General features: G+C 33.9%; 2 protein-coding genes across 3 annotated transcripts in view; both read right to left on the bottom strand.

The window, feature by feature from the left end:
• The window catches only part of ush1gb (Usher syndrome 1Gb (autosomal recessive)), an 18,559-nt gene extending 16,198 nt beyond the window's left edge, over positions 1-2,361 (bottom strand). Inside the window, exon 1 of the mRNA XM_680140.10 lies at positions 2,045-2,361. Coding sequence (XP_685232.6) covers positions 2,045-2,208 — 164 coding nt within the window. The 5' untranslated portion in view covers positions 2,209-2,361. The remainder of the gene's footprint in view (positions 1-2,044) is intronic.
• A 2,473-nt stretch (positions 2,362-4,834) lies between these two features.
• Positions 4,835-15,000, bottom strand: part of hid1b (HID1 domain containing b) — a 131,025-nt gene continuing 120,859 nt past the window's right edge. Inside the window, exons 18-20 of one of the 2 annotated variants that reach the window (XM_073917558.1) lie at positions 14,954-15,000; positions 14,409-14,567; positions 4,835-5,307 (exon numbers count right to left, since the gene is read on the bottom strand). The exon at positions 14,954-15,000 is cut by the window's right edge and continues 45 nt beyond it. In XM_073917558.1, the coding sequence (XP_073773659.1) occupies positions 5,244-5,307; positions 14,409-14,567; positions 14,954-15,000 (270 nt within the window). In that variant the 3' untranslated portion in view covers positions 4,835-5,243. 2 annotated transcript variants of the gene reach the window in all.

The following is a 15,000-nucleotide window of genomic DNA, read 5'->3' as shown; positions in this document are numbered from 1 at the left end:
GATCCACATCTCTGGGCCAAACACAGTCTGAAGAATCAACTCTTTTCACACTTTTCCTTAAATTGTTTCATCTTTTAATTTTATATAAGCAAAATAATGACAATGATGGCTTTTCCCCCCTGATGACATGACAAAGAGAGGTCAATCAAAGAGTTTCTGCAGACTGTTTTATCAAGTCTTTCATTCATTAATGTTTACCATTAGAAGCTGGTTATACTGTTTCCACACAACTGTGCTTAACCCCCTCATCTAACTGATTTTTGCATACCACTGTAGGTCCCCTTTAAGTGGGTTTAAAGAGAAAAGCATCAGTCAAACAGAAAGCTCCATCATTCTCCTGGGTGACCTTTATTTTAATTAGACAGGAGCAGTAAAAATGCAAATAAAACAGCGCAGATATCCATCAGGAGGACTGAATGATCTCAGTGCAGATGTGATCTGATACAGCAGAGCACAGAACTGCCATCCTCTTAATGAAACTGTATATGCCAAAACATAACCAGAGCTGAGAGGGTGGGAGATCATATTAATTCTTTTAAATTTGCATAAACTAAAACCAAAACAGATGCAATAACCGTTTAAAATATCACAGAGAATGACACATTCTCTTTATCATCATGCTTACTAAATGCACTAAATGGCAGTGTGCATGCATTAGTATGAAATACATTTGTATACTTATAAATGATTTTTATACAAATCACTTACTAAGGCTCTCGCGAAATAAAAATAAAAAATTAAAAGTGTATGTTTGGGTCAACATGAAAAAACTTTAGTAAATTACAGTAAACACTACAGTGTTTTTGAACTATATAGTGTACATTAAACAGTTTCATTGCATGATTTACAATTCGTTTGGATTTGTTAATGAATGCTCCAGCACACTGTAGTATTAGTGAACTGATGAACTGTAATATTGCAGTATACATTAATTGTTACTACAGTAAACTGTAGTTTAGTGAATATATATATATATATATATATATATATATATATATATATATATATATATATATATATATATATATATAATTTTTTTTATTTATTTAAAAGATGTCACAGGAGTCAATGTAAAATAAAATAAATGCATTAAGAATTATTGTAATATCTATAATTTATGGATAACCATTTGATGGATCCTCATTATGAATGTCAAACTTTTTGTTTTAAAATAATAGCTTTAATAAAAAAATGCATTCAAATATTTATGCATCCCAAATATTTATTGCAAAAATGTCATTTCAAAATAAACATGTTAAAAAAAACAAAACCTATACTGTTTATATTAAACATAAATAATTGATGCACCCTCATCAAAAATCTCAAAATGTCATTTTAAAATTTAAGTTTTTTTAGATAGATAAATACTTATTGTAATACATATTGCAAAAATACATTTAGAAATAAATGTTTAAAAATAAACCCACAAATAATTATTCTAATATCTATATATTCAGCATAATTTATGCACCTGCATAAAAATGGCAATTAAAAATAAAAGTATGCTTTTAAAAACACATTGTTTGAAAACACAAATGCATAATGAATTATAAATAATTAATGGAGAATTACTCTAATACCTACAATTTCTGCATAAAGAGTGTCTTTTTAAAATAAAAGTCAAAAATAAAAATAAGAGTTTTTAAAAAAATCATTCATGTAAAAGAATGTCTAAAATATGTCATTTTAAAGATGTCAAGTTAAAGAATGCATAGAATTATTATATCAACAATTCCTGCATTAATAATTAATGCACTCTCGTCAGAAGTCTTAAAAATGTAATTTTAAAATAAAAGCACGCTTAAAAATACATGCATAAAATATTAAATCTACATATTCCTTATTCTAAAAAATGTCATTTTAAATATAAAATATATTTTAAAAAAAGGCATAAATAATAATTATTATACCATTAATTCCTGCATAAATAATTGATGCACCCTCAAAATGTATTTTAAAATAAAAGCACATTTAAAAAAAATAAATGCATGAAGAATTATTTTAATATTAATAACTCCTGCATAATAACAGATACACGACTCACCCTCGTCCCACTATGAGCCTGAGCGCGTCCACGTTGCCGTGCTGCGCGGCCCAAAGCGTCGGCGTCATGCCATCCTCATCCGGCGCGTTCAAGTGTTTGCGCGTCGCTTCTTTCAGCAGCAGCAGGTGCCCGTCCCGAGCCGCCCGGTGGAATCTATCGTCCATGGCGGAGGCTCGCGGATCTCTCTATCCCGGCTCACGGATGCGCATTTGGCGGCAGTGTGTGTGTGTGTGTGTGTGTGTGTGTGTGTGTATTGGAGAGATTTCACGTGCGCTTCTGTCTGCTCCACTCCAGAGCCTCTGCTGGTTTGCATGAGTGGTTGCTATGGGAGGAGTCGAGCAATAATAGAACGCCCACTTCCGATCAGCGCACACCTGAGATGAGAAGCACACCTGACTCACTCTCTTACAGGAATAATCCTTATATATAATTATATTTTTCATAATAGTTTAATAACTCATCTCTAATAACTGATTTATTTTCTCTTTGCCATGATGACAGCACATAATATTTGTCTATATATTTTTCAAATCACTAGTATTCAGCTTAAAGTGACATTTAAAGGCATTACTAGGGTAATTAGGGTAAAGTTAGGGTAATTAGGCAAGTCATTGTATAACAGTGGTTTGTTCTGGAGACAATCCAAAACTAATATTGCTTAAAGGGGCTAATAATATTGACCTTAAAATGGCTTTAAAACAATTAAAAACTGCTTTCGTTCTAGCCAAAATAAAACAAATAAGACTTTCTCCAGAAGAACAAATATTATAGGGAATACTGTAAAATTTCCTGAATCTGTTCATTTGGAAAATATTTAACAGAATAAATATTGCACAGGAAGGCGAATAATTTTGCCATCAACTGTGTATATAACTTGTCAAATATTTTCATTTTAAATGTTTATAGTGTTTATTTTAATAAAAAATATATTTTGTTTTAAATAAATTACATTTACATATAAAAAAACAGTTTTTAAATTACAATAAACTGTAAAACGTGATTAATTACTTAAAGCGAGTAAACCAATTGCCCTAAATAAACAAGTTGACTTTACAATAAAATTTAAGTAAACCCATTGCAACTTGGAACTGTTAAGCTCACTTAATTTTTATTATTATGCAAATTGTACCCACTTTTTAAAAAAATAAAAAGCAATCTAATCACTTTTTCCAATACGCATTTATTACATATTTTTTATCCAGCAAAATGAAATTAACTAAAATAAATCTGCTCCTCCAGACTCCAGTGCGTCTTCTAAATTCAATACAGGCTTTAAACGTAGATTTTTATAGACTTAACGAAGCACCAAATATGTAACATTGCAATAATTACAGTAATTATTTAAAAACAGACAGGCTAAAATAGTCTGATACTGTAAAAAGTGACTAGTTGACTTTAAAAAAATGGTAATAATTGCAGTCATTTTCTCAGAGATGGGTTGCGGCTGGAAGGGCATCCGCTGCGTCAAAACATGATGGATAAGTTGGCGGTTCATTCCATTGTGGGGATCCCGGATTAATACAAGAACTAAGCCGAAAAGAAAATGAATGAATGAATTGCAGTAATTATTTGAAAACTGACGAGCTAATATATTCTGACACTGTAAAAATGGACTAGTTGACTAAAAAAGTGAGCACAATTAGCATAATTACAAAAATTCAACGTTACAGTTCCAAGTTACAGTGGGTTTATTTACATTATTTTGTAAAGTCAACTCGTTTCTTTTGAGGCGATTGGTTCACGTGCTTTCAGTAACAAAATCACTTCTTACAGTGTATATTAAAAATATAATCTTATATAGAGCATTTCAATGTGGTGATGTCACTGGCCCATGAACATTTCCTGCGTGTTACCAAACTATTTTATCATAAGAGTGACAAGAGGCAATTCAACCATCATAACAATATCAATATGTGGAGCCTTTTGGATTCTTGGAAGCTACGGAAATTCAAAATGGAATAAAGGAAATACAATAGGACCATGGTTATTGTTTACATCCCTCAAAATGGTCTATAATGTATTCATTTTCTTTTCGGCTTAGTCCCATTATTAATCCAGGGTCACCACAGTGGAATGAACCGCCAACTCTCTATATAAGATCATATTTTTAATATACATATGTAATGGAGGCCAGCTAGTGAGTGCTGTGCAGGTAAACCTCACTCCTCTGACCTCTAAAGGTGCTCTAGCGACAATCGCTACAGGTCATGGTCTTTAGCCTCCTTGTTAGAGCAACTGACTCCCATGCAGAAGGTCGTCGGTTCAAAACCAGCTCGGAGCAGGTTGGGTGGCATAGAACCGGCAGAGTTACACATACACTGTAAAAAGGGATTAATTACACTAGTAAACTAATTGCCACAAAAGAAACAGGTTGACTTTACACAAAAATGTAAGTAAACCCATTGTAACTTGGAACTGTAAAGTTGAGTGTTTATAATTATGCTAATTTTACTCACTTTTTTTTAAAGTCAACTAGTACCTTTTTACACGGTCAGATTAATTTAGCTCGTCTGTTTTCAAATGATTACTGCAATTCATTCATTTTCTGTTTGGCTTAGTCCCTTTATTAATCCGGGGTCGCCACAGGGGAATGAACCGCCAACTTATCCAGCATATGTTTTACGCAGCGGATGCCCTTCCAGCCACAACCCATCACTGGGAAACACCCATACACACTTATTCACACTCATACATAATGGACAATTTAGCCTACCCAATTCCCCTATAACACAAGTCTTAAGACTGTGGGGGAAACCGCTCTATTGCATTTGCAAATAAAGTAAACAAAACCGCATTTATGAATATTTTTATAGTATTTCTGTACATGCAGCATTTAAGTTTGCAGCTTTTGCACATTTTTTGTGCTTCATTTATGCAGAAGTCACTCTCAGTCCTCCACCTGCAGAAGAGTATTACAGTAAAAATAACACGCACAGATACAGACAGACACACAAAAAGAAAGACAACCCATTGCTCATGAAATCAAGTGCGTGTCTTTCTCACGGTTTGACTCAGTGGAAAATAAAACAGCATGTTTCAGAAACAACAGTGCCAATATATACACCAGAAACAAAGAAAAAAAATAAGAGGACATCTTAGACTTCATTGAACTCGATTTTGGAGAACAAATGCAGAGCTCATTCATCATCCACAATGTGTTCAGCGGTAAAGAAAAGGCTGTGCAGAGTTTCTTCTGTCATTAAACTCTCTGGATCTCAAACAGCTTGACATCAGTGTCGTACCAAACAGGAGGATCCACATTACTAAAACAACAACAAACACATCATGTTATACCACATTTTAACATGTACATGCATTCAAAAATAGAGCTGAATATATAAAAGGTAAGTTGTGCTGCTTTTTGCACTCATGCTTTTGGGTGTGATGATGTAATGTACACTTAATACACTTCACTGAACGGGTCCACAGAGGAAAAAAAAGAACAAACATTTTAGGAAATACTGTAAAAAAAATTCCTTGCTCTGTTAAATATAACTTTGGAAATATTTGAAAGAAAACAAATTACAGGAAGGCTAATGTATTTGATTATTTAGTTGATATTTTTCATATTCATAAGTGTAAATTTTCCAATAGAAACTCCGCTTTCTTGTGTTTAAGCAATTGAAAAAAAATACTTCTTTACTATTGAACATATTACTAATAAAAAGACCCTTAAAACTGTCTATTTGTGTTCAATTTCCAAACTTTTAGATTAATGTGAAGGTCCTGCTTGTGTATAACTTTAAGAATTTGATCATTTGTGCTTGTTTTGTTTCTAAATTTATTTTATTTTGTACTTTTATTATTATTTACCCTCCATCCCGCCCAGCATTAAATATAACTAGTTCATTGTGTAATGTATCTGTTGTTTCAAGCATAAAAAAAAGTGACAACAAAACAAAACAAGCACCTCATGTTATACATTTACATTTAGTCATTTAGCAGACGCTTTTATCCAAAGCGACTTACAAATGAGGACAAGGAAGCAATTTACACAACCAAGAGCAACAATGAATAAGTGCTGTAGGCAAGTTTCAGGTATTAGTAATTAAAAAAATATATATATTTATTATTTTTTTATTAATGCAATTAGTGGAAGGGTCAGAGAGGCAATTGCAGATTAGGAAGGGAAGTGGAGACTAAATAGTTGAGTTTTTAGTTGTTTCTTGAAGACAGCGAGTGACTGCCGTTCTGATGCAGTTAGGGAGTTCATTCCACCAACTGGGCAGATCGAACGTGAGAGTTCGGGAAAGTGATTTATTCCCTCTTTGGGATGGGACCACGAGGCGACGTTCATTCACTGAACGCAAGTTTCTGGAGGGCACATAGATCAGAGCTTTGAATTTGATGCGAGCAGCAACTGGCAGCCAGTGCAAACGGATGAGCAGCGGAGTGACATGTGCTCTTTTAGGTTCATTAAAGACCACTCGTGCTGCTCCGTTCTGGAGCAGCTGAAGAGGTTTACACATTTTTACATATACATGAATTCAAAATACAGCTGATAATATTACAGTTAACTTGTGCCGCTTTTTGCATTAATTTATTTTGGGTGTGATGAAGTAATGTACACTTAATACACTTCATTGAACGCCTACACATACACTCAAAAAAGATTAACTGGATTTACTACATTTTTTAAGGTGATTATAAAGAATTTATGAGGGCTGAATTTAAACAAACAAATTTAATGTAGTAATTTTCAACTTCATTTGTTTGTTTAAATTCAGCTTATTTAATTTTTTCCATTCGCATCCACTTACCTTAAAGAAAATTAGTAAATCCATTTAATCACTTTTATACTATATAGTGTAACTGCAGGTTAACTATGTTCATATATAATAACTTTAACTGGTAAACACCAGAGGTGTGGACTCGAGTCATGTGACTTGGACTCGAGTCAGACTCGAGTCATGAATTTGATGACTTCAGACTCGACTTGACAAAATATGAAAAGACTTGCAACTCGACTTGGACTTGAACATAAATGACTCGGACTTTCACTTGGACTTGCGCCTATTGACTTGTAAAGACTTGCTACTTTCTATAAAAAGCCCAAAGATAAAAAGTATGTTGACACGGAGCATCTCTGTGTGTGTGTGTGTGTGTGTGTGTGACAAAGCATGCGCGCATACTTTCGACCACTAGCGCTTTGTGGCGCACTTCCGTGTTTTTGCACCAGCGGGAAATTTGAAGATGCCATTTTCATTCTGACTCGGAGAGTGAAATAAACACATCCGCGATCAGCTCCTTTTGTTTTATTCAGCGGATTTACAACATCTGTCAAAGGTAAGATACTTAACTACTCGCAATGTGTTACTGTTGTGCAAAAGCATTGTTTTACTGTTGTGCACAAGTCAATGAACTTCAGTTTTTTTAACCAAACTTACCCTCTCGTCATTTATTTCACATAATTATGAATGAACATGGCTGTAATTTATGTTTTTGCACTTGGTCGTTTGTGTCAATGCGCATATTATGTTTTATCTTTGTGTTTTGCCCATCCTCTGACAGTATTTTCTAACTATTTAATTAGTAGTAATAATAATTACATGCCATAATAACTATATATATATATATATATATATATATATATATATATATATATATATATATATATATATATATATATATATATATATATAAAATTTATTTTTAAAGCTCTTAAAACTGTGAAAAAAGTGTTTTGTTATTTTTTGGTAACATTTTGCAACAAGGTTTCTTTAGTTAATCTATGTACTAACGTGAACTAATAATGAACTATACTTTTAAACCTTTATTAATTATAGTTTAACATTTACTATTGCATAATTACAATTTAAAGGTATGCTTGTTAACATTAATGTTAATGCACTGTGATTTAACAAAGGTTAACCAATAATTTTATTTCCATTAATTAATGAATACTGTAATGATTTGTAACTGTACTTCACTGCATTGTTTGTTCACATTAGTACATAGATAAACTTAATTAATTAATACAACCTTATTGTAAAGTGTTACCTTTTTCATATTTTGGATTGATACTATTAATTTTATTTAGTATTTAAAACCTTAAAAGTATTTTTATTATTGTTGATGTTATGCCTCTTAGCAATATTTTATTCCTCTATATGGTTTTTAATTAAATTTTTATTGTGAGATTGTAATGTAATGCATCTATATTGTTGAATTTCTGTTTGTTTGTTTTTCTGTATTTCCCCCTCTATATTTAAGGATTATCTACTATTTTTAAGGTACTTAAAACCAACCATCTAATAAAAAATACAATTAACAATCACATTTCGTTTCATGAGTGTCTTTGTTCCTGTTTTGTAGGACTCTTATTTTAACAGATTTCATTGGAAAACACTTGACTGATCATTCAATTAAAGTTTTACCTTTATTATTCTATCACTCAATGAGATCATTTAATTGTGAGTTGAATTACTCCATTTGTAATTGTTTTTAAATAAACTAAAAACGAAGACTTGTTTTATTCAGTTTGTTGAATTTAAACTCTACTTTACATATTAAAATATATTTAAAAGCACTATGAATGTATTTAAACTAATATTTAAATTTATATAACTGTTTCACTGTGGGTATTTCTATTTTAATTTATTTAGCACATTTATTGCCTATTCAAACAAGAAAACAAGTTTTAGATAATTTGTGGCTCTAATAAATTGTTAAACATTACAATATCCCTGCAGAAAAATCCAGCTTAAACCAGCCTAGGCTGGTAAGCTGGCTTTAGCTGGTCGACCAGGCTGGTTTTAGAGGGGTTTTGGTCATTTCTATGCTGGTTTCCAGCCATTTCCAGCCTGGTCTTAGCTGGTCAGGCTGGAAACTGAACTGAGCTAAACTGAACTGAACTGAACTTAAACACTAAAACCTGAACCACACTGTTCCAGTTACTACGACCATTTATGTGAAGCTGCTTTGACACAATCTACATTGTAAAAGCGCTATACAAATAAAGCTGAATTGAATTGAATTGACCAGCAAAATCCAGCTAAAACCAGCTTGACCAGCCTGGTTTAAGCTGGACATAGCTGGTTTTGGCTGGGCTCCCAGCCTGGCTAGGCTGGTCAAGCTGGTTTTAGCTGGTCATCTCCCAGCCTGCCCAGATAAGACTAGGCTGAAAATGGCTGGAAACCAGCCTGGAAATGACCAAAACCCCTCTAAAACCAACCTGGTCGACCAGCTAAAACCAGCCTAGGCTGGTTCAAGCTGTTTTTTTCAGTAGGTATTTTTGACAAAATGGTCTAAAATGATAGTTACAAGTGCCTAAGTGGGATTTGAACCCCGTTCTTTATGAAAAGAAAGAAAAATCTGATTGGCTCTGACATTACTTTCACCAGTGGGCAGGTACTTTAATCTGATTGGCTGGTCTCTCGTGCACGTATTCAGTCTCACTGCGTTTGCTTGACTTTTGTCCACACTGGTGCCTCAAACCTTTCCTGCTTTTGCTCTCCAGAGATCCTCCTGGTAAATTGATTATTCCAGAATGTTGATATGGTTTATATATTGCTATTTAGTAACAATACATTAAAAACTATGAGGTTAAGGTAAATTCTATAATAAATGCTAGTGTTTTTGAGAATTAGGTATACTGCCTATGTTTAAGCCTAGTATTATTTACAAGTTGTTAATGAATGCTTCAGCATACTTTAGTATTAAGAATAGTGAACTGATAAAATAAAATACAGAGTGTAGTTTTACTACAGTAAAGTGTGGTGAATTGTAGTATAATATACCCTATATTGTAAAAAACTACAGCACTGGGTAATTTGTTTATATTACACTTGTGTTACCATAGCAACTATAATATGACCCCAACAAATTAATTAAAGTACTTTACTATAGTACTGTTCAAAACACTGTCCATGCCAATAGATGTGTTCAGGGGCCCTGTGGAACAGCTTTTCCTCAAAATGAAGAGGATGACATGGAAAATGTCCTCCACAATCTCATCAATAATGTGGAAGACAGCAGAGACGTGTTCATTTTATTTTAGTTGCCATGATAAAATGGGATTGATAGTGAGATTTATTTAAAGAGTGAATAGTACAGTAGGCTATAATGCCAAATCAAGTTTTTCCTTATTTTTATCACAGTTACATTTCTGCTTGCGTTAGTTATATTTTTGTTTAAATGTTTTTTATTTGATTAGTATGGTGAACCTTTTGGATGTTTAATAAATGTTTGTAAAACAAAATGCATTCTTTACATCCAACATCTATTCTCTGTGTCTTTAAGTGTTTGAAACTGGAAATATCTCATCATAAAACATACAGCCAAAATTTATGGTTTATTAGATTAAAAATTTAATATGTAAGTCTATTTTAGTATTTTGGTTTTTGTTAATAAATAGTCCCTCAATATAAATTATATAAAAAAGCACGAAAGGAAGAGGAAACACAAGACTCAAAATCTGTATATAATCTCTGAGAGCCCGCAGGAAAATGTGTGTGTGAGCAGTGCATATTTGAGAGCGAGAAAATTTGCGCGTGAGCAGCGTATATTTCAGAGCTCGCAAGCAGTTTTGTCCACAGAGGAAATCGGTGCACGAGCATCACACAAGGTAGAGAGCAAAGTTCTTCATTGTTATGTGAAGAAAACAACGTTATTGTTTGTATGAAGTAGCCTACTTCATTTAGAATATGTGCTACCATTTTACATTGCTGCTAGACAGATTTGCATCTCCATCTCTTCAGCACACACGAGATTTAATTGACAAAATACCAAGTTCACTCAATTTTACTTTGCAGCATACAGGAGTTGTTGGTCTACTGCTGCCTCATTGAGGTTGTTTATGTAGTTTTAGTTAATCACAAGTTGATCACTGAAGACATAACATAGCACAACTAAACTTAATGAACTAGACAGCAGTAGACCTGCAATTTCTGTGTGATGTGAGGCAAAATGGACTCTATTGTATAGTGGAACTCGTTCTTGTGCAATGTGCTGTGTAGACAAGATGCAGCACTGTTTAGCACTTTTTCAGAAAATTACATTTGTGTTTTTATATACCTGAGCAATGTTCTTTCATAAAAAAAGGTTTGTTTAATAAATACAGATCTTACAACCATACATAATCTGTTTACAGTTCATTTTTCTGTTAAAAAGACTCGAAAAGACTCGAAAATCAAACTATAGGACTTTGGACTTGACTTGAGACTTGTTGCCTTTGACTCGGGACTTGACTCGGGACTTGCCTGTCTTGACTCGGGACTTGACTCGCGACTTGAGGGCAATGAATTGAGACTTACTTGTGACTTGCCAAACAATGACTTGGTCCCACCTCTGGTAAACACTATTGGTTAGTTGTTACTAGTTAAATTTATTAGTAGGGTTACACCTATTTGCTATTTCTGGGCAAAATTGTGTTTAAAAAACTGGATTTATGCGGAATGATTTTGGCACTAAAAACTTAATATATGAGATAAAAAAAAACTTTTATTTAATGTTTACTAAGCAAATCCAGTTAGATCCACAAAGCAAGTCTCATAATGTCAACTAAAAGACAAACTAAACTAAATAAATCACATGAACATTAGTATATTAGTCAATAATGTTACTGAAATTAATAAAAAAACTGAATAAAAATACATTTACACACATTTACACAAATAAGAAGATTTGATGATAGGCTACGAAATTGCCTAGTTTTTAGTAACTTATTTTTGTTTTGTACTTGTCTTTTGTTTCTGTTTGTTTGGTCATTTTGGAGGTTTTGTTGTTTTTTGTTTCTTTTAGTTGTCATTTGTTTTGTTGCTTTTTTTGTTTTATTGTCATGTTATTGTTGCTTGTTTTGTTATTCATCATTTTGTTTTTTTTGTTTATGCTTATTTTGCATTCTTTTTGTTTTGCTTGTTTCTGTTTGTTTTTTGGGTTTTGTTTTATTGTTAAAGGGTCACGAAACACCAAAACACATTTTTTGAGCTGTTGACAGTCGTATATGTGTCCCACACTGCTAAAAACACTATTAGGACACCTATATTTCACTAAAAAGTGTAAATTGGTTGTTTTTGCGTTATTTCAAGCAAATTCGTACTTCCTGTTTGAAACGAATTTTTGAAGCTGCGTCACGGTCATGACATAATAGCGTTGTATTCCAGCGTGCAGACTGGACGTCTGTGCCAGAGTGTGTCTTATTACGTCTTACAGTGTGCTGCATTAATGCATGAGTAAGGCTTGGTTCAAACCAATCAGCGCGCTCTATTGTGCAACTTCATTAATATTCATTAGTGTCACCGTCTTTACACCACAGAGACGCCACGTTGTGTTGGCAAAACAAGCGTGAAGTGTTGCTTTTACAGTTTGCTGCCATTAAGTTTCGTTTTCATTTTCTCTCTGTGAGAGCTTATCTGGATCACGTGTGGATTACAGTGTACGCGACGCTCGACAACAATAATTTACGTGTCTAAGGGGGATTATTGTTTACCTGAGAGCTGTTCTCATCTGCAAACGCTGAAATCCGGATTCCGGATGTAGTCTTCTCTTAATAAAGACGCGGCTCTAGTTGCTGGTGATTGTCCTGTCTCTACAGATTTGGTAAGTGAGCGACCAGTGCTCTTTGTATATTCAGTTTGTTCGTATCAAATAAGTTAACTATTGCATTGAGTGCAAACATGTTAGCACCGCATTTTGTGACCGGAATAACACACGCGGCTTTCTGACACTACCTGCCGTGTGCATCTAAGTTTCCGGGAAATGCAGAGTTTTTTTCTCTCATTCGCCGTGCGGTATCAAACATTGCATGAAAAATACACGCTTAGAGCAGTTCCTCGAATCAAATATCTCATTTGTCGCGAGGGGCATGAATGAATTCCCTGAATGAAAGAGCCGAACTGCAGTTAAAGTCCGATATTTAATAATTTGGCAAATAATTCGACTACAGATGTCCATGTAGGTTAAACACCATCACTTTCTCCTGTGTATTTTGACTGAAACTCGCGCGTGCCCAAATAGACACTCCCACACCATCCCACTTTAGTTTCTCCGACACTCCCCCCTAAACAGAGCTGGACACCCCCACTTTTCTGACTTTTTCCAAAGAAGAGGTGTGAAAACACCCTGCTGAAACGAGGGGGTTTCATGGCCCTTTAAGTTTGTTTGTTTTGTCGTGTTTTGTTGTTAATTGTGTTGTTTTTTTCTTGTCTTTTTGTTGTTTTTTGTTCTGTTTTTGTCGTTTTTTGCTTCAAGAGTTCCCACTTAGATATGCTTGGCACTTATCGCAGGTTTGGCATGCTGTCCCGGGAGAGAACCCTGAGCTCGGAGATATTTGAGCCCAGGGCTCCCGCCCGGTCTAGAAGCATATCAGGAGAACCGAGATCAGGTAGGTCTCGATCGCTCCCCCTTTAGAAGGGGAGAAAAAGGAGGAGATGGGGTGGAAGGGGGGATTCTTCCAAAACGAAGATAGTGCAATGGGGAGAAAGTGATCCATTTATATTAAGCTAGGATCATTCTGATTGGATCATTGCTGATTACGGATGAGTGGCCAGCGGTGCACAATCATATCACATGCTCCTCTCGAAATTAGTTTATGAAACTTCATGTGTTTTGTTTATTGTGTATTTGTTTTTTATCGTGTCGTTTTGTCAGTTATGTTTTGTGTTGTTCTTTTATTTTGTATATTTTTAGTTTGTTTTGTCCCTGTTTTGTTTTGGGCTTTTTTATTTTTTTTGTCATTTTTGTTTTGTATTTGTCTTTTGTTTCTGTTTGTTTTGTCATTTAGGGGGTTTTGTTGTTTTTTGTTTCTTTTAGTTGTCATTTATTGTGTTGCTTTTTGTTTTGTTTTATTGTCATGTTATTGTTGCTTGTTTTGTTTTCTTGTCATTTTTTTTTGTTGTTTATGCTTATTTTGTATTTTTTGTTTTGTTTGTTTTTTGGGTTTTGTTTTGTTTTATTGTTGAGTTTTTTGTTTGTTTTGTCATGCTTTGTTGTTGTGTAGTTTTTTTCTTGTCTTTTTGTTGTTGTTTTTTCTGTTTTTGTCGTTTTTTTGTTGTGTTGTGTTTATTGTGTTTTGAGTTTTTTCATCATGTCATTTTTTTGTTTCTTTTTTGTCAGTTATGTTTTGTGTTGTTCTTTTATTTTGTATATTTTTTGTTTGTTTTGTCCCCGTTTAGTTTTGTTTTGTGTTTTTTATTTTATTTGTGTTTCTGCTTTTTTGTCTTTTTTGTTTTGTATTTGTCTTTTGTATCTGTAGTTAAAGTAATTAATAACCTTCACTTTTCATAATTTGACTGTAGTGCAATAATGTGCATCTCTTTTAAAGCTGCTTTGAAACGGATATTATTATGAAAAGCGCTATACTAATAAACTTGAATTGATTAATGTCCATATTGTCCTGCAGAGGGGGTCAGAGAGCAGGACTCACCGTAAGTAAATGATGCCCCACATGTACGTACGGAACCACAGAGCCGTTCCCTCATTGGCCTGATACTTGCGGATGAGGATGGGATGAGGAACTGGCAGTAAACCCACCAGAGTCCCATGCTGGAGAAACCTGAGGATCTCAGACTCATCCGTCAAACCTCTGGTGAAAAAAACAAGTGCTTAATTTAAGGGAGAGTTCACTCTCCAATTGCTCCAAACCTTTACAAGTCTTTTTTTTCACCCGTGGAACAGAAAAGAAGATATTTTGTAGAACATTAGAAACCGGTAACCACTGAATTTCAGAATGGGAAGACAAAAAATACTATGGAAGTCAATTAAATATCTTCTTTTCTGCTCCACAGGAGACAAAAACAGAGACTCATGAAGGTCTGGAACAAATGGAGAGTCAGTTATTGACACAATTTTCATTTCCAAGTAAATTATCTCTTTAAAAATCAAGGTGAAAATCTGAAAAGTGCACCACTATTACTCCCTGAACACCTCAAAAATGAGAGATCTTGAAATAAAGTGTACTGTAGTCCTCACTTGTCTATGCAGATTTTCTCCACTTGAGGCACCAGAACCTGAAGGAG

The sequence above is a fragment of the Danio rerio genome, chromosome 12 (assembly GCF_049306965.1).
Source record: "Danio rerio strain Tuebingen ecotype United States chromosome 12, GRCz12tu, whole genome shotgun sequence".
In the NCBI taxonomy this organism is placed as follows: domain Eukaryota; kingdom Metazoa; phylum Chordata; class Actinopteri; order Cypriniformes; family Danionidae; genus Danio; species Danio rerio.
Note: the sequence above shows the minus strand (reverse complement) of the source record. Positions and strands in the feature narration are given on the sequence as shown.